The 19,962-nt window shown below is 31.9% G+C and overlaps 1 protein-coding gene across 1 annotated transcript; it reads left to right on the top strand.

The window, feature by feature from the left end:
* The first annotated feature begins 97 nt into the window (after positions 1-97).
* Positions 98-18,655, top strand: LOC132741155 (adhesion G protein-coupled receptor L3-like). Its single transcript, XM_060729250.1, has 15 exons — positions 98-216; positions 766-841; positions 2,853-2,958; positions 3,720-3,766; positions 4,436-4,568; positions 5,331-5,437; positions 6,453-6,555; positions 7,591-7,741; positions 8,004-8,073; positions 8,901-8,967; positions 11,531-11,616; positions 12,135-12,261; positions 15,012-15,053; positions 15,618-15,698; positions 16,091-18,655. Exons 1-15 carry the CDS (start codon positions 105-107, stop codon positions 16,115-16,117), a joined length of 1,335 nt encoding a protein of 444 aa, XP_060585233.1. The 5' UTR covers positions 98-104; the 3' UTR covers positions 16,118-18,655.
* The last annotated feature ends 1,307 nt before the right edge of the window (positions 18,656-19,962 follow it).

Genomic DNA, 19,962 nt, shown 5'->3' with positions numbered 1-19,962 from the left:
TTCCTCTGTTATAACTACTTATTTAATACCAAATGCTAAAACGTTTCATATTGATTAGTAGATCAATCGGATGATGATATATTTATCCTGTTTTAGATTTAAAGATGGCGTCTATACAATCATGTAACGAAGCTCTGAATTTCCCTGAACATGAAAACGAAGGTGTCTCAGAGTGGGCTAGATCAAGGAAGGACGGGCTCGTAATTGACTGTGACAGTATGTTACGCTTGATTACATGTATAAAATATGATTGTAAAATATCTATCGCAAACAGTAAAAGTTTCGCCTGTTAAACATAATGATATTTAAAGTGTAAACTGTTTACAAGTAAAAGTGTGTATGAAGGTTGTAGGAGTAGAATAGATTCGCCAATTTTTACAACTTTTAGGGAACACCTTGATATCTTGAAACATTTGATATTTTTCAAGGTAATATGTTAATATAAAGATCATTTAAATAACGCCCATATCCGCTATTTTCCTTTTACTTGACTATTTGCAACAAGACGCCTTGTCAGGGAGGATATCACACATATATACATCCACGTGACTTGATGTCGTATAAAGTTCGCTCTCAACACATGAAAGAAACTTCCAGATATAAAATAACTCTTTTTCAGCCGCCTTTCTTTTAATCATAATAACAATTATTTTTCTTATAACTTTATTTTTTTCACTAGCTCTACTATTTCTATTTGGTAAATTTCAATAAACTATATGATTGTTATATTTAATGATAAGTGCATTTAATGTTGCAATTCTGCAGGTACCGTTGAATCATTTAGTGGAATTATGTACAGGAATTTATCACTGATAATATCATCATCAACTAACAACACTAAGTAAGTAAAAGGTTTTCTTTAAATGTCTCATCCTAGTAAATTGATCAAACATCTACGTCACAATGTTCTGTTTGTCTATGTGATAATACCGTTCTGCTTTTTATCATTATACTCAAATTGTTATGTGAATATCTGTTTGAAATATGCATATATGTTTGATAGTTTAATAAATTCAATGTTTTTAGCTCACCTGATCATGCTCAGGGTGAGCTTTTAGGATCGATGATTGTCCGTCGTCCGTCATCCGTCGGCCGTCGTCCGTCGTCCGTTCACATTTAATTGTTAACACTCTAGCGGTCGCATTTTTGCCTCAATCATCGTCAAACTTGGTCAGGATGCTTATCTAGTTGATAGCTCGGATGAGTTCGAACATGGGTCATCTCGGATGAAAAACTAGGTCACAAGAGCTAAAAATAGAAAAACCTTGTTAACACTCTAGAGGTCACATTTTTGCCTCAATCATCATCAAAGTTGGTCAGGATGCTTGTCAAGGTGATAGCTTGAATGAGTTCGAACATGGGTCATCTTGGATGAAAAACTAGGTCACAGGAGCTAAAAGTAGAAAAACATTGTTAACACTCTAGCAGTGACATTTTTGCACCAATCATCCTCAAACTTGGTCAAGATGCTTGTCTAGGTCATAGCTCGGATGAGTTCAAACATGGGTCATCCTGGATGAAAAACTAGGTCACAGGAGCTAAAAATAGAAAAACATTGTTAACACTCTAGCGGTCACATTTTTGCCTCAATTATCATCAAACTTGGTCAGGATGCTTGTTTAAGTGACAGCTCGGATGACTTTGAACAAGGGTCATCTCTGATGAAAAACTAGGTCACCGGAGCTAAAAATAGAAAAACCTTGTTAACACTCTAGCGGTCACATTTTTAACACAAGTGTCATCAAACTTGATCAGGATGCTTGTCTAGGTACTTGCTCAGATGAGTTCGAACATGGGTCATCTCGGATGAAAAACAAGGTCACTGGAGCTAAAAATAGAAAAACATTGTTAACACTCTAGCGGTCACATTTTTGCCTCAATTATCATCAAACTTGGTCAGGATGCTTGTCTAAGTGATAGCTCGGGTGACTTTGAACATGGGTCATCTCTGATGAAAAACTAGGTCACCGGAGCTAAAAATAGAAAAACCTTGTCAACACTCTAGCGGTCACATTTTTGACACAAGTGTCATCAAACTTGATCAGAATGCTTGTCTAGGTACTTGCTCAGATGAGTTCGAACATGGGTCATCTCGGATGAAAAACAAGGTCACAGGAGCTAAAAATAGAAAAATCTTGTTAACACTCTAGTGGTCACAATTTTGACTCAATTGTCATCAAACTTGGTCAGGAAACTTGTCTAGGTAATTGCTCGGTTGAGTTCGAACATGGGTCATCTCGAATGGAAAAACTAGGTCACAGGAGCTAAAAATAGAAAAATCTTGTTAACACTCTAGTGGCTACTGTTTTGATCTAAACATCCTGTAAATTAGTCTGAAAGTTTGTTTTGATAATTTCTAAGTCAAGTTCGAACATGGGTCATCTCGGATGAAAAACTAGGTCACACCGCCCAAATATGGAAACACCTTGTTAACACTCTAGTGGTCACATTTTCGACTCAATTATCATCAAACTTGGTCAGGATGCTTGTCTAGGTAATTGCTCGAATGAGTTCGAAATCGCATGTGAAACCAGGTCACCGGAGCTAAAAATAGAAAAATCTTGTTAACACTCTAGTTGCTACTGTTTTTATTCAAGTATCCTGGAAATTGGTCTGAAAGTTTGTTTTGATGATTTCTAGGTCAAGTTTGAATATGGGTCACCTGGGTAAAAAACTAGGTCACACTGCTCAAATATGGATAATCCTTGTTAACACTGTAGTGGTCACATTTTTGACTCACCTGTCATGAAACTTGGTCAGTATGCTTGTCTAGGTAAATGTTCGGATGAGTTTGATGGGTCAGATGAGCGATCTAGGGCCATCATGGCCCTCTTGTTTTATTTTCACATCAGATCCGAAGAACTTCAGCTGAATGCTCCAGTAATATCATTTACATTCTATCCAAACATTAAACGAAAACTTGCCAGCCCAGTGGAAATTCAATTTCAGTTGTATAACGTAAGTCATTTTTTCACAAAAAGAAATTCACAATAATTATTGTTCAACACCATGCAATTTTATATAAATGGACGGACATTGTACAATCTGATTAAAATCAGCTTTAAATAACGCTCCGATTTTAGATCTGACTGTGACCTGATACAATTGGCAAAACAATCTTGTCCATTTTAAGTTGACTATTTTTTCACTTAAATTTGATAAAATTTAATTCAAACATTTTTTTGTTTAACTTCCACGGATAACGGTATTTTGATACTTCTTCTTATGCCTGTGAAAAAACCGCTTTGATTGCATGGCTAAAAATAGCATTCTCGAAATATATCCGAATTATAAAGAAGGCGAAACATAAACGGTCGTCTTCAGATCTACATAAAAAATAAGTAGAGCTGAACTTTAGTCAGATTGGGCATTGTAATAAATGTACATGCATTCATTTGAGACATGTAACTAATATTTCTGAAACATAATTTACTTTGGCTCATTCTTCATGAAACTACCGGTATACCGCTATCATTAAGGGATCCAGATATTGTTTTTATTATATATTTAAATATTATGATTGTAAGTTTGTCGTTTTGGTACCGATATGGTTCATTAACAACTTTAACATGTAATAGCTTGGAATAAATCACCAAAACGTTATATTTGTGTAATATTTTCATAATAAATTTATTTTAGTATGTTTTTCAAAGGGTTTCGATGGAGATAAAAAGAATACTGAATAAATTTTCATAAAACATATTGTTTCTAAAATTCAGAATACGTTAGATAATGCGAGATGTTCGTTTTGGAAGGAGTCAAAAAGGTAAAGTATCATATTAACGCAAATGAGCTAAAACTTACGCCGATCAACATTTATCTTTTGGACTGTATTTCGTATGGTGGCGTCTTTTGGTCAGCAGTTGAACATTTATTCCATAATTAAAAAATGTACAACAGATATTTATCTGATTAACAAGTGATATTTTCCCCTTAAAATTAAGATGACGAATAATTACTTTACTTTCAAAAACACTTATAAACATGAAAACTATCAAGTTACATGTAGTATTACATAATGTATGTGGTAATTTAATGTTTAACTGTTGAGCATATTAAGTATGTAAAACAAACATGCGTAATATGACCAGTATAAACAGTTTAAGCTTATATAACCGCAATGTGAGGGCTATATAGCAAATATCTTTTGTTACACGGTCAAATAATCTGCGTAAATTCTTCATGTAAATGGAAATCTTTTATTTACGACGTGCACATGAGATAGCTATTACGTGGCCACGCGGTGGCTGTTAGTACACAGGCGGTAACCAAAACGTGGCCACGCGATATGCTTTACGTGCACACTTATAAGTTATACCGTAACAGGAATAGTTCAATTGCTGTTTTTGTGTAATCAATAAATTGGCAAGTAAAAATATTCCGACGAAATTCGACGTAACAAATGTAATGCAATAATTGTTTCTTGTTTGTGAAGCGAAACGTCACAAGGTTACTGGTCAGATGAGGGATGTCGACTGAAAAAATATGACAAAGACGAAGAAGTTGTTGTGTGTGTTTGCGACCATCTTACTAATTTTGCTGTGCTTATGAGTCCATCCAAACACCAGGTATGTAGGTATTATTTTACTTTACATTTTAGCATATATCATCGCTTGCATGAGTGCGAATTAATCATTTGTACTCACAAGTTTTTATATATGATTATGTGACCTAGCTTGAAATAAGACGTAGAATGTGATAGTTTTATAATAATTGGGTTAAGTTCCACTTTAACAGATTGTAAAGAGGTTTAAAGTGCATTTTGCACTTAAAGTATTATGAGTTGAAAAAAGAAGATATAAATTTCCAAAATAAAAAAAAATATTATTTGAAACGAAACATCTGCGGATGACAAATAAAAAAGTCAGTAATGATTTAGTCAATACTTGCATTTATTTAACAGTCGCCAAAGAAAGTAAATTAATTTTCAGACCAAATGTTTTCTCAAATAAGCTACTGTTATATAGCGAGGTTGTAACTATTTAGGAACCCGATTTTTGGCCACTTATGCGCACAAATGACTAGCTCTTCCGGTTTATCTAGAATGTCGTAAAATGACAATAATAGTGTTGCTGTGCCTAAAAGTTCCACATAAAGATACAATTTACTTGTCAAGCATTTATACTTGATCAGGATGTGAATTCTTGAATTCTTATGAGGAAAATTTAGTACTTGACAATTACATGTATATCAAAGCTCTGCTGAAACTTGTTTACACGTGTTTGTGCCATCATCCATAGTATGGATATATACCTTGTAGAGGCGGCACACTCCAAACAATTCTAAAACAATTGTACATAACACTTAACATAAGTACTGTATATTTTCAGATTGAGGAGGAACATAAGGAGGCACTGTCAATCATTTCCATGATAGGATGTATAGTTTCCATGATATGTCTTGTACTGAATGTAGCTATACATGCATTCTTCTGGAGGTTTGCAATTTTTTAGTATTAGAGAAAAAGAACAATAAAAACAATGACTGAAACAAAAAAGAAGAAAAAACGAATAAAACACAAAATAAAAAAATATTTTTTTTTACAAAAGTAAGGAGTAATAAGCTTTAGAAACAACGAGATATTACAATGAAAAACAGCAAACTTAAATATAACACCACGCACAAAACAACAACACCACCACAGTATTAACAGCCGCAGGAGCAATAGCAGCTACAACAACAACAAAGAACAAACGTAAACAAACATAAGCAAAAATAACAAAACTTCTAAAAACCAGAAAATAACAACAGCAGCAACAAAAACAACAAAGAAACACAAAAATATTTACAGTCTTAATACATATGGAATAAAGCAATGGAACACACATTTCCGACTATATTATTGTATTGAATTTGTCCGATTTCAAATTTTGAACTGTTTGTATACAGAGAGTTTCCATTATCTGAAATTTTGCATTTTTATATTTAATTTACATAAGTATTTTGATATTTGAAGGCAGTGATACGTGCAGTCTTCACATGCTCTATTCTGTTGGAATCACTGCCTTCAAATATCAAGATCAAATTTAAGCACTTTTTAAGACTGTACGAACCGAAACGTGGGCAAACGCTAATTAATTTCGGTTCGTACAGTCTTAAAAAGTGCTTAAATTTGAGTCCCGGTCTTAAAAAGTGTTTTAAAATGAAATAAATGTGCTTAAAGATCCTTGAATTTGATAACTCTCTTAAAAATGCTTTGATTTGCTGCAAATATGCTTAAAAATGACTGAATGACATTGTGTTGGTAAAATCGACAGTTCACAAAAAAAAAAATAGTGACCCCTCTCCTCCCGATAAATGTGCAACAAATCGTGCTTGAAAATGGACACACGTGCTTAGAAAGTGATTGAATTTTGGCATTTGGTGTCTGTATGAACCATGGGTAACTGCTTAAATAGAAACAAGTTATCATGATGAATCATTTCGTATAATATTTGAACATATGTTTTCAGGTTTATTAAATCGGTGCGGTACATCATTCATATGAACTTATCCTGTTGGTTAATTGTTGCTTATATCCTGTTTCTTGCTGGGATAAACAGAACAGAAAACAAGGTAATGTTATACACTGGGTATATTAAATGTTTTCCGGTAGATTTATCCGCATACGTTGCTTTCAATCAAATGCTAATCTTAAAGCAGCATGCCTCTAGATTCATTCTAATTTTCATGAAAATGTGGAAAATATATTTAAGAGTAAACGATTGTGAAGCGAGCAAAGGAAGTCATTTTACACATTGCAAACAACACTCACAATCCAATTAATTACAAAAATAAGCAAAAATAGCCACTACCGAGTTAAATATGGTAAAATACTGAAAACTTAGTCATTAAGTCATTAATCGCACATAATATGTAAATTAAGTCTCGAATTTGGAATCTTTTAATTTTCTTTAAATCTTTTTTTTTATCAAATTCGATCTCTTAAAATGTTTTTCTTTCAATTTATTCTTAAACGGTTTTAAGCAATAAGGAATAAAACTTTGCAGCTATCTGAGTAGCTCCTGACAGATGATAATTATGCTTTTCTGCTTGTGCTTTCGTTTGTGTAGAGAAATGTGGCATATTCATGTATAGAGAAATATGTCATATTCTAGTATGAAAACGCCAGTTTTGCTAGTTTGTTTTCGCTTTGGATAAAAGCATCAATTGTTTATTTTAACCTACATGCCTTATATAATATTTTCGAATTTCCTGTAAGATATATTTCTTTATCACATACACCGCGGCAAAGGAGTGTTATAAAGCCATTTAATAAAAACGATATTACACTAGTGCAATAACACTCTGACTTGACATCATTTGCGCTATATATAAACATAGCGTTAAAGCGCGCTAATGTTAGCGTTACACTATAGGAGCGTCATTGAAAAAATACTCATTTTAACAGTTTACTGTTCTTATTTTATATATATGATAAATAGAATATTATATTCGTGTAGATTCAATACTAAATTTATTAAACTCGTTGAATAAAACAATATTATGCTCGTTCAATAAATTTAGTATTAAACTACACTCATTCAATATCCTCTATTTCTTGATATTGATGCTTTATTTAAATTTAATATGCTTTTCATCAATGTGTAGGACGTTTGCACAGCAATGGCGGTACTTCTCCACCTAGTGTTTTTGATAGTTTTCTTCGGAATGCTGACGGAGGGATGTAACCTTTCATATACTGTTCTTAAACCACTAAGTACTATAAAACCTGGGATGCCACTTATGATATCGTCTTATGGTATATACGTATATGTTAATCAGTTGATTTTTTAGATCATATCTGTTAAACTCCAGTTAAAAATTATATATAAATATTAATAGAAAATAAATATTAAATGAATATAATAGTTAATAGTATCAGTAATATATTTTTGTTATAATTGTTTGATTTTGTATTGAAATGACCTGGCGGTAGGGCTCGGGCTGTGGGGGTAATGTGATAAAAATGTTTATGCATGTTGTAATGAGCTTATTTTTCAAGATTATTTATTGATTTCCAGTCCTCGCAGTACTTATTGTTGTGATATCTATGGGTGCATCACAGCTACAGGGATATGGAACCGAACAGGCGTAAGTTTCCATCATTTTATGTAACATTTTTAAAAGCTAAATTGCGTTTTTGCATTTTCATTGATGATGGATTTGTGATTACTTAATATCATAAATGTGCTTATCATACTTTCACATATTTGTATTGGTCGCTTTATAGAACTCAATGTCATAAAATCTTGTTTTTGGAATTAAATAATTGTTCGATATTTCATTAGAAGTATTATTGTCAGCTTATAAAATCGCCATGTGACAATGGACCTTTAGGACGGTTCCACACCATTGCAGAAGAATTAACCTAAAAAGGTGCATTATTTAGTTAGTATGGTCCAAAAGAACATAAATCGTGAAAACATGAGTAACAAAATAGATAAAAAGGCTAATTTATGTTGATTACAACCAGCACCATTTCCAACAATAGCAATCAACTTATTTAATGATGCACTTTTTTAGTTTTTGTACTGTATGTTTAATTTTACGTACTTATGTATCTGATTGACCTTATTTAATGTACCAATATAGGTCTATATATCAACCGAGTATAAATCAGATTGCCGTGTGTTTTGATGTTCTTTCTCTTTTCTATTATAGACAAAAATAAAAACATGGTCCATGTCTTCACAATATTTAACACCAGAAAAATTTAATGAGCATCTGAATATGACTTTTCTATTGAGTTGTCCCATTTAGTAAAACCCAGAAAAAATGAGCCAATCAACGAGCAGTGAGTGTGAGTAACTGATACATGCACCTCAGTTAATGCACTTTCAATAGTAAAGTCTCCAGACTATTTTATAATTTTTAACCTTTCCATGTAAATGATTTTCATATATCTAGATATGTTCCAGATGCTGGTTATCAACTGAAACTGGATTGATATGGGCATTTATTGCTCCGGTTCTTGTTGTTATAGTGGTATGTACATTGTGTGACTGTATTATTGTATGACTGTATAGTATTGTATTTGTGAAATTTGTTAAGATACAAGATACAAGAAACTTTATTTACAGTCGGTTTACATATTACAAGAAACATTAGCTAATAAGCTTTTTTTCCCGACAAATAAAAAGACATTAAAACATAAAAACTAAAAATAACAGATCAAAATTTTAGTAAAAACTTTAAAAAACTAGTAGCAATTTAAAGGGCATGAAATAAAAAGTGCAAGATTGAGAAAAAATTATCAAAAAGATGCAAATTAAAGAAAAAAGTATTAAGACATGTACTGTACATAAATGGTATAAAACTGTTAATCTATTATCTATTATTCCATTATTATATGGTTGATTCTCGAAAAAGTAGTATCATAGAATGTCTCTGTTATTTAACACACACGGATAATGGACAGAAACAGAATAAAATGTTCCAGAACAAAATATTATTTTGATATTTTAAGTGGGGTTTTATTCGATTATCAATTACTTTGTGCATGCACCACTCGCTTTAAGGCAATTTATTGCCATTCTTATTCATACAAGAATTTTGGAAGTATTCTTTTTCAAAATCCAAACAATGATTTTTGCATAAGATATATGCATGTAGCTTTATACACTTTAAACTTCACAATAGTTTTTTTAACTGGTGTCTTTATTGTTGCAGCTTATAATTTGTACATTTTAACGTCGATTTTATTGGATAATCATAACATTTTGTTATTTTTATAATGCAACGTATTACAGGATTGGTGACCAAGTGACATTTGTTTACGCTAACATTGGGTCACCGCAAATAGTATTTGCTAATTTTCCGTTTTTAATATTTGACTTATAAACTAATACCATGTTCCAGGTAAATATTTGCAGATTCCAATTTTTAAATAGTTTTCCATTATATTAGTTTTTATGCCCCCGGGCATATAGTAATTGAACCGTCCGCCCGTCTGTCCGTCTGTCCGTACGAGGTTAACCTAGAGCGGCAAGTTGGATTTTTCTTAAGTTCTACCTGTACCAATGGCTTCTAAGTTTACACACTTAGTAATCAATACAAAGAACATGATCTGGGCAAGTTACATAACTCTGGTTTCATATTGCCCTTTTCAGCACTTAGAAAATGAATAATGGTTAACCTAAAACGGCAAGTTAGAAATATCTTAAGTTCGATCTATACTAATGGCTTTATAATTTCCACACTTACTTATCAATACAAAGTACATGATATTGCCAATTTATATAACTGTGTCATCCATATTTCCCTGTCATTTCCCTTTTTTCACTTTGAAAATAAGGCCTTGTTTGGTTAACCTATTTCGGCAAGTTTGATTTATTTTAAAATTTCTCATAAATGCTTAATTTCTTTAATGATATATTTCATATTTAGTAGGTGGATACCTTTGATGGTCCTCTATTTTTTTGTGGAGTAAGCGGTCTCTAGGGTCAAGGTCAAGGTCACTGGTTTAAAAAATAAATCTAAACATTTCTGCTCATACAGCCTTTATTTTTTAGTTGATGTCTTAGTTTAATACAAACATGCCAAGGGAGGTCCTCCTTGTTTGGGTGTAGTTAGGGGTCATTTGGGTCAAGGTCAATGTTACCAATGTCACTCAAGGTCACCAACGTTAAAAATAGATTTTTACATTTTTACAGGTGTATTGACCTTATTCTATAGACAGATGTTATTTATAATTGATAGAAACATAAACTTTGATAGAGTTAGTGGTCAGTTGGGTCAAGGTAACCAGTGCTAAAAATAGATATTTACACATTTGCTTATACAGCCTTTATTAAGTGACAGATATATTTTATATTTGGTAAGAAGATAACTTGCATGATATTCATTCTTTTGATTGGGGTAGGGATCAGTGGGTCAAGGTCACTTGTGCTAAAATAGATTTTTACACTTTTGCCCATACAGCCTTTATTTATTGACAGATGCATTTCATATTTGGTAGGAAGATAAGTTAAATGGTATTCTTCTTTTGGATAGAGTTAGGGGTCAGTTTGGTCAAGGTCACCAGTGCTCAAAATGATTACAATATGTGTCACAAATTCTGCAAGAACGTCGGAAAAGTACAAGAGGTACATTATGAATCGGAGAATAATTGCCTGGAACATGATATATGATTATAGTTTAAATATTGAAAAATAAATATGAAAATAGAAAATACTTTTTGTCATGATCCAATGTTACCTTAAGCAAATGTCACGTGATGACCAATCATGATTTTAATGAGTGCGAGTTTCAGTGAGTCATGGCGTTTAAATTATCTTTATACACGACTGCTGTAAATAACATTATCAAATATTAATCGATCAATCAATCAATCAATCAATCAATCAATCAATCAATCAATTTAGAATACATTTATTTATAAAATTGATTAATTATTTAGTTTATTAAAATTAATTCATAACTTAATCGATTAATTGATTAATAAAGCTAAGCTTAAATTCGAAATTAATTAATTAATTAATCAATCAATTTATAACTTATAAATCTATTATTTTATAAACATGTTCTTGTTTCAAACAATTCGTTTCAGGTTAATTTTATAATTGTTGTCTTCGTGATTCGGACAATGTGCGGCACTACAGCAATGTCGAAGAAATCAAACAAAGGACGGGCAAAGTATGACAGTTGCTCCTTTATGTGTTTTTGTCAGGCGTATCATCAATTGTACTAATTTAAAAGCAATAAATAAATAAATAAAATACGAAGCATGTCCACTCAGTTGTGGACACTTGAAAAGTTCGTAGATACTGAGAGCTGTTTGGTATCTGCTTTCATTGTTATTTTTTTCAATTCACTCAACTGTTAATGATCGCTTGAGTACGGACATCCCACATTTTGTCATCTGCAAAAAGTATTTTTTCATGACACTTTTATAACAACCAACTTATAGTGACGAACACTCACTTGTACACATACTGTGGGATTTTGCAAATTTAAGCAACATATACTGATGAAAAATGAAATTAATTTGGAAACAATCTTTGTAAACTAAATCTGCGTAATGTTTTGGAAGACAAAACATCGCTTTTTAAATCGCCGTCGACCACAAAACAAGATCGTTTTCCATCAGTAGTTTAATACTTTAATACATGACTACTTATGTTAATATTACACCGTATATCATATCATTTCAGGTCAGCATTACGTTGCATATTGGTGCTCATGCCGTTGATGGGTATGACATGGGGGTTTGGAGTACTATCTTTGAATAGTGACACAATTGCTTTCCAGTACATATTCGCTATTCTTAACAGTTTTCAGGTATCCAACAATTACTTTAAATCCTTGTGATATATTTTATCAAAATGCAACATTCAAATGTAAATAATGAACAAGGGCGCTCCATTGATTTACTTTTAACCTTCATAATTCGTGAAATGGGATACATAAAATATAGTTTGGAACAATTAAGTCAAAGTTTCAAGAACTATGTCAAATTGTAAAAAAGATCTACAATAAGTAAATTTAAATATGTAGTCTGTCTAGGCTTTAACTGGTGGCAACACTTTTGTTTCACGATGTTAATCGTTGCCCCGTTAATTTTGATTTTTGCCTCTTTATAGACCATAGGCTTAATGTATGCTAAAAGTTAAAAGCACAAATATATTAACGTGTCCTGATTCTTATCTTTTATCATACGAATAGTACATTTATTATTTGAATATTTTGCTATATTTATTTCATGTATTAAATGCACAAATACAACCTGACAGAAAGACGATTATTATGAACGAATGTGATCAATAAATGACATGTTATTTTAGTCAAATATATGTGTGTGTGTGTGTGTGTGTGTGTGTGTTTTAAACCAGAAATTTTATAATTAAGGGTCATTGGAATAATACTTTGGCCTTTTACTTGCAATTGCTTTCATTTATTTTACGGACGCGGATCAAGCACGGCAAACCCGCGCTTCCAGTGATCTTGACCTAGCTTAATCCAAGAAAAAGTAGAACACTCTAGTTAAGAACAAACTCCTAACCAAACATTTAAATACTATTATTAAAACTCCCTGTACGTCATAGACGCTCTTTATGTTTTTTAGTAATGTGTGAGCAGATATCTTATTATTCCCCGCCGAAAAGGCGGCGGGGGATATAGAAACAGTCTCCGTCTGTCCGTCCGTCCGACCTTCCGTCCGTCCGTCCTTCCGTCCGACATTTTTGTCCGGAGCATATCTCAAAAAGTATTTGAGCTATCAACTTGAATCTTCATAGGTGGATAGACCTCATGGAGGAGGAGTGCAGTGCACAAGAATGATAACTCTACCCTGCATAATTTTTGAGTTATTACCATTTGTTATTTTTCAAAATTAATTTTTGTCCAGAGCATAACTCAAAAGGCCTTTGAGATATCAACATGAAACTTCATAGGTGCATAGATCTCACTCAGGAGGTATGCAGTGTACAAGAATGATAACTCTACCTTTCATAATTTTTGAGTTATTGCCCTTTGTTATTTTTCATACTTAATTTTTCATATGAGTGGAGCACAACTCAAAAGTGTTTGAGATGTCAACATGAAATGTCATAGGTGGATAGATCTTATTCAGGAGGAATGCTGTGCGCAAGAATGATAACTCTTCCTTTCATAATATTTGAGTAATTGCCCTTTGTTATTTTTCATACTATTTTGTCCGGATCTTATCTCAAAAAGTATTTGAGTTATCAACTTGAAACTTCATAGGTGGAGGGATCGCATGGAGGAGGAGTGCAGTGCACAAGAATGATAACCTACATTGCATAATTTGAGTTATTGCCCTTTGTTATTTTTCAAAATTAATTTTTGTCCAGAGCATAACTCAAAAGGCCTTTGAGATATCAACATGAAACTTCATAGGTGCATAGATCTCACTCAGGAGGTATGCAGTGCACAAGAATGATAACTCTACCTTTCATATTTTTGAGTAATTGCCCTTTGTTATTTTTCATACTTAATTTTTTTTTTGAGTGTAGCACAACTAAAAAATTGTTTGAGATGTCAACATGAAATATCATAGGTGGATAGATCTTATTGAGGAAGAATGCTGTGCGCAAGAATGATAACTCTTTGCTGTATTATTTTTGAGTTATGGCCCATTGTTCTTTTCCATACTATTTTGTCCGGAACTTATCTCAAAAAGTATTTGAGTTATCAACTTGAAAATTCATAGGTGGATGGATCGCATAGAGGAGGAGTGCAGTGCACAAGAATGATAACCTACCCTGCATAATTTTTGAGTTATTGCCCTTTGTTATTTTTCAAAATTAATTTTTGTCCAGAGCATAACTCAAAAGGCCTTTGAGATATCAACATGAAACTTCATAGGTGCATAGATCTCACTCAGGAGGTGTGCAGCGCACAAGAATGATAACCCTACCTTTCATAATTTTTAAGTTTATTCCCTTTGTTATTTTTCATACTCAGTCGGCATAACTCAAAAGTGTTTGAGATGTCAACATGAAATGTCATAGGTGGATAGATCTTATTCAGGAGGAATGCTGTGCACAAGAATGATAACTCTTCCTATACAATTTTTGAGTTATTGTGCTTTGTTCTTTTTCATACTATTTTGTCCGGAGCTTATCTCAAAAAGTATTTGAGGTATCAACTTGAATCTTCATAGGTGGATAGATTTTACTGAGGAGAGGTGCATCACACAAGAATGATAACATACCCTACATTATTTTTCAGTTATTGCCCTTTGTTTTTTCAGCCATCAGTATTCACATCTGTAAACACTTCAGCCATCATTTTTTATTACCAAAAAAAACTCTTAAAATTAAATTATTCTGCTCTACTACATTTACATTCTTCCAATGAGCAAACACATTCGGCGGGGGATGGCCATGTTGACATGGCTCTTGTTTATATTTGTACTGTTTTCGGACACTGTACTATAAAATACATGTTTTCCTAAATGTTTGTGTTTAATAGTATAACGATGCCACAATTATCAAACGTATTTAGGTTTTAAATTTTATTTCCATTATGTATTTATGAAAAAATTATAAAAAGAATAAAATTTACAGGGACTGCTGATCTTCATATTTCACTGCGTGTTGGACAAAAAGGTAACTGTTTCTAATAATTTGCCAACATTGGTATCATGACTGGATTTTAAATCTTAGTTATATCATTTTGGTTGCTTTTAAGTTTCAAACCGTAAGACACACTGAACACGTAAAATATCTTAAACATCATTTAAGCTAATATATGAATCATACGTGATAGCAAACTGACTTGGCGCGCTAACAAGTGATGTAACAAGACGATTCCTAGGTGTTTAGCGATCTTTTACTCCTTTCATTGTAGCTATGTTGTCACCATCTTCGTTTATTATGTTATTGCTCTCAGTGGAGCGATCTGACCGCATTAATTATCGCACTGCCGCGAAACAGTTAAAATGCCAATCCATTAAATTGTATCTTCTTGCAATATGACTTGATGAAGTGAGTTCATTACATTATTCATATAAAATAAAGATGAGATTTCAAAATTCTTTAAATTATGAGTGCTAAATTAAAATATGGATAGCTTAGTTATTTTGGTGGGTCCAAAAACCAAACCGTGGTTAGCTAAGTACGTAACTTTGTTGATAAAAAATAAACATTAATGTAACACGACTTCAATTGCAGATAAAAGATGTATTTACAAAACAGAGATACAAATGGCTTCAGTCGACGCAGAGTTTCGGAGCTTCTGAAGGAAAGAGAAGCGTAATTATCATACTTTTCATATTTTAAGGAACATTTACATATTTTATCTGTTTCTTTTATATTATAACAAAGTGTGCTAAGTCAATTCAAAAAGTAGATTTTGAATATTTTTTTTCTCAAATTATTAAATTGATTGTTTAATAAAATTCATAATTATTTTATTAACCGTTAACCTTCTAGCACCGAAAATAACTTAACTTTGTCACCAGTATAGAGCCAGGCCAGCCTGTACTTCCGTGCAGTCTGACCAGTATCTATACTAATGTTAGATCTATATCATTTGATACTGAAAACTCAAAAACATTGAATCGCTTAGAATAGAACGTAAAATTTATATTTGTGTTTTATTATGCATAGTGTCAAAATTAGTTTATTTTCGTTTTTCTTTTAAGAAAACACAAGACACTTCCATTTTCTGAAAACCAAGAAGAATCAATTCATCGATGGAGTATTTCAAAATGTGATTTGTAAGACATTTTGGCCATTCAAGACTGGGCTACATCTAAAACAGCACTTTGTATATTAAAGCTTCTCGTAGATCATAATCAATCGATGAAGAACTTCAATATTTGTCGGACGTTTACATATTCACAGATTCCATGAAGCCATCGATGCAGTATTTGAATCACCGATATTTCAGACTTTGGCATATTCATTAAATTCAATCCATTTATATATAGTATTCAATTGTAACTTTGTCCAGCGTCTCCATATTCACAACTATTCGTGGATCCAGCTACTGAGTATTTCAAATATCAGTTTGGTTTGTGAGATGTCTGTATATGCATAGCTCCCAAGGGATCCATCGATGTAGTTTTTTTCAAAAGGAATATCGATCTGTCGGACATCTACTTATTCAGTATTACAAACGTTGAAATGTTGGAAGACCACATATTCTCAGCTTTACACAACATCTTGTGCACGTGATATTGCAATAACGCTTGTTTTTGTATTCGTTTGATATGTTACGGTGAATGTTTCTTTTTTCAATATGTGGATTAAATGAAACTGCTACTGCAAAGATAAATATAAACCCATTGCCGCTGCGATACATTTTTGATTTTAATCTCGATATGAGAAATTTGTCATAGTATCTTGATAGATATTGCTTGTCACTTACAGTTTGTTATGCTACATTTATTTAAGTATTGGAGATTATCTATTACATTTATAGGCTTGCTTTTTTTAAAGCTATCAAAAACTATATATGTATCACCATATTTGTAAAAAATATTTTGTTTTGTCTCAAATCCTTTAAAATAGATGAACAAAATAGATGAACAGTATTAATATAACAAAGTTGTGGCAGTTTCAATGCAACATGATTGTTATATTCACGTACATTTTGCATCATTTGAGTATTAAAGAAATACCCAAACAACAACACAATTTGAAACAAAAGCTAACAAGTGTCATTTGGATTATAGATATAAGTATATTTGAAAGATTGATGAAAGCCGGTGTTATAGGAGCCACTGCTATAACTCTACCAGTGTACCATAGATGTCTTTGAAACTTCACGAAGTGATTGATATAATGTTAACTTTTTGCTAAAATATGAGAAACAATATTAACAAGGAGAGTTGGCGTTAGTTTAAACATATTCTATATATATATACACACATACATACATACATAAATTTTCACAATTATTCATAAATACATTAATGTAAATATACAAAAGGGTTGGGCCAAAAGTTATAACAACATTATCGGGGGCCCTCCCCTGAAATACTGACTGCAATGTTATTTAAAAATAGATGTGAAAAAGACATAATTATGTAAAGTATGATTAATTAAGTTGAAATCTAAGAAAAAATAATTAGAAAAAAATAGTAAATAAATATATTTTCTGATATTTGAAAAAACCACGTCGCCTACTCCCTACAACAGTTTTACTATGAATTTTGAAAGTTGACAATAGTCTAACAATTTGTATAGAACCATAAAAAAGTATAAAAGAAAATCAGATGTTGTTAAACTATATAAACCTGTTCGTTTCTTTAACAAACTGATGAACATGATGAAATAAAAGCATGCTTTAAGAATTAGTTAAAGCATTTATACCAAAAAGTAACTTTTGCGTACTAAGAGGATGAAATTCTCTTGTATTTTTAAAAAGTTCTATCCTCTGATGATTAAATTTTTGGCATTGAAATAAAAAAAGTTCAGCGTCCTCTATTAAAGCACCGCATTCACAAGCTGGGTTTTGTATAATATGATTTTTATTTAAGTCCGAGTTTAAATTACTGCAATTATTCCTAAGACGTGTATGGTATACTGTTGGTGAACGTTCACCGTTTATAAAATAAGACGGAACAATGGGAGGTTTATAAATTTCTTTCAGTTTTCTTTTAAAGTTTGCTAACGAGTCAGATTCTCTAATATTTATTGATAATTCATTCCAAAGCTGTATTGATGACGGTATAACTGATTTTGAATATATTTCGGTTCTCCTTGTCATAGTAACATAATTGGTGTTATTTCTTAAATTATACTGGTTTTCATTTGCCTTTTCTACTAAAGGGGGAAATAACTGTGATAAATATAATGGCAGTAAATTATGTTTCCCCTTGTATACTAAAACAAGTTTTTGATTTTTTCTTCTTTCTGCCAAAGATACCCACCCTATTTCTTTTAATAAATTTTGAATGGACACTGATCTTGTTAAACCGGTGACAATTCTAGCCGATTCATATTGCATTTTTTCAATAACAATGCATTGGTCTTTTGAGACTTAAGTTACATTGCATTTATTCTGAATCATCCCTCATAATTATAATGATTATGTTAATACAAAAATTCTAATCATTTATGTTTTTGTTTTTTATTTAAATCACAGTTCGCCATTGTTGAAACAAATATGACATGGACCGAGTGAAAAAATAAATTGCACATTATTCTAAAACATAAATGTCAAGGTATAAAAAGATGATGTCTCGCAAATTTATCTATGACCTTTTACTAATAATTTTTGACGAAACCATTTTGATCATGTAGCTTTATGGTAAATGCTATTATTTATGCATATTTTGTTCCCTTTGAATTCCTGTGAAATGACAAACTACGTCATAAATAATTAATTCTATGCAGATGTCATTGAATGAACGCACTAACTATCGTCAATTTTGCGTGTAATAACTATTACACTTTTCTACGATAGTAAGTGCGTTCATTCAATGTTATCGTAATAGAATTAATTATTTATGGCGTAGTTTGTCATTTCACAGGAATTCAAAGGGAACAAAATATGCATAAATAATAGCATTTACCATAAAGCTACATGATCAAAAATAATTAATTCTATGCAGATATCATTGAAAGAACGCACTTACTATCGTAGAAAAGTGTAAAAGTGAGATAGGGCACAAAATTGGCGCAATTTAATGAAACACTTGTAATATGTTACAAGAATAACTCTAAGTGACATGTACGTAACATCAATGTAACACATATAAAAGCTGTACCCTTATGTCTCATACTGTTTTGACATTATTTGTCATAAAAGTAGCAAATGGTAATTAGTTGATGACTTTCATAGAAAACACTTAAAATGTACAAATTGCCAAAGGAGAAAAGAAGGTTCGGCCACAAATGTATGCCCAAAATTTGTGTATGTGTGTGTGCGTACGTGTATGTGTGTGTGTGTGCGTTGGTGCGTGTGTGTCTTTTGTTTTGTTTTTTGTAGGAGGACACCATAAAATGTTGCTCGGAATAAAAACCATATCGTGTAGACTAATTGGGTCTTTAATTCCAATAATGACAAATACCAATGATTTCAAATATGTCGTTACAAAATGAAAATTAGTACTATATTGTTAAGCATACTTTAAAGCATTTGACTTTTATAATATAGTAATCGTTTACAGCTGTTAGCAACGCTTTATTATTGAGACCCTTTATTGGAAATGATATTAATATTGAGTTTTAAAGACTTCATAAAAATTAAAACACACATCTCTGTAAGTGTTAAGATACATTTCCTTTCTCCAGTTTGCTTTAATTTCAATATCAATATATATTTTCTTTTGCCTTTTACAAAGAAGCATCAAGTAATGTATCTCCGCTTATATTATTAAATGAATCTTTGTGGTTGGATAATTTCCGTCTATAAACATTTAAATGTCATACCAAGTATAATAAAAGACATGCCTCGATTACAATATCTGCAAACCAAGCTTGACAATTACAAAGATATCAAAGTTGTCAAAGTCTGTTGTTCCATAGCAATATCTTGAATACAAAAATTACAAAGAGACTTAAG

This window comes from Ruditapes philippinarum, unplaced genomic scaffold (genome assembly GCF_026571515.1).
Source record: "Ruditapes philippinarum isolate M1 unplaced genomic scaffold, ASM2657151v2 ctg7231_1_1_1_1, whole genome shotgun sequence".
Lineage (NCBI taxonomy): Eukaryota > Metazoa > Mollusca > Bivalvia > Venerida > Veneridae > Ruditapes > Ruditapes philippinarum.
This window is presented reverse-complemented; position numbering and strand designations above follow the sequence as displayed.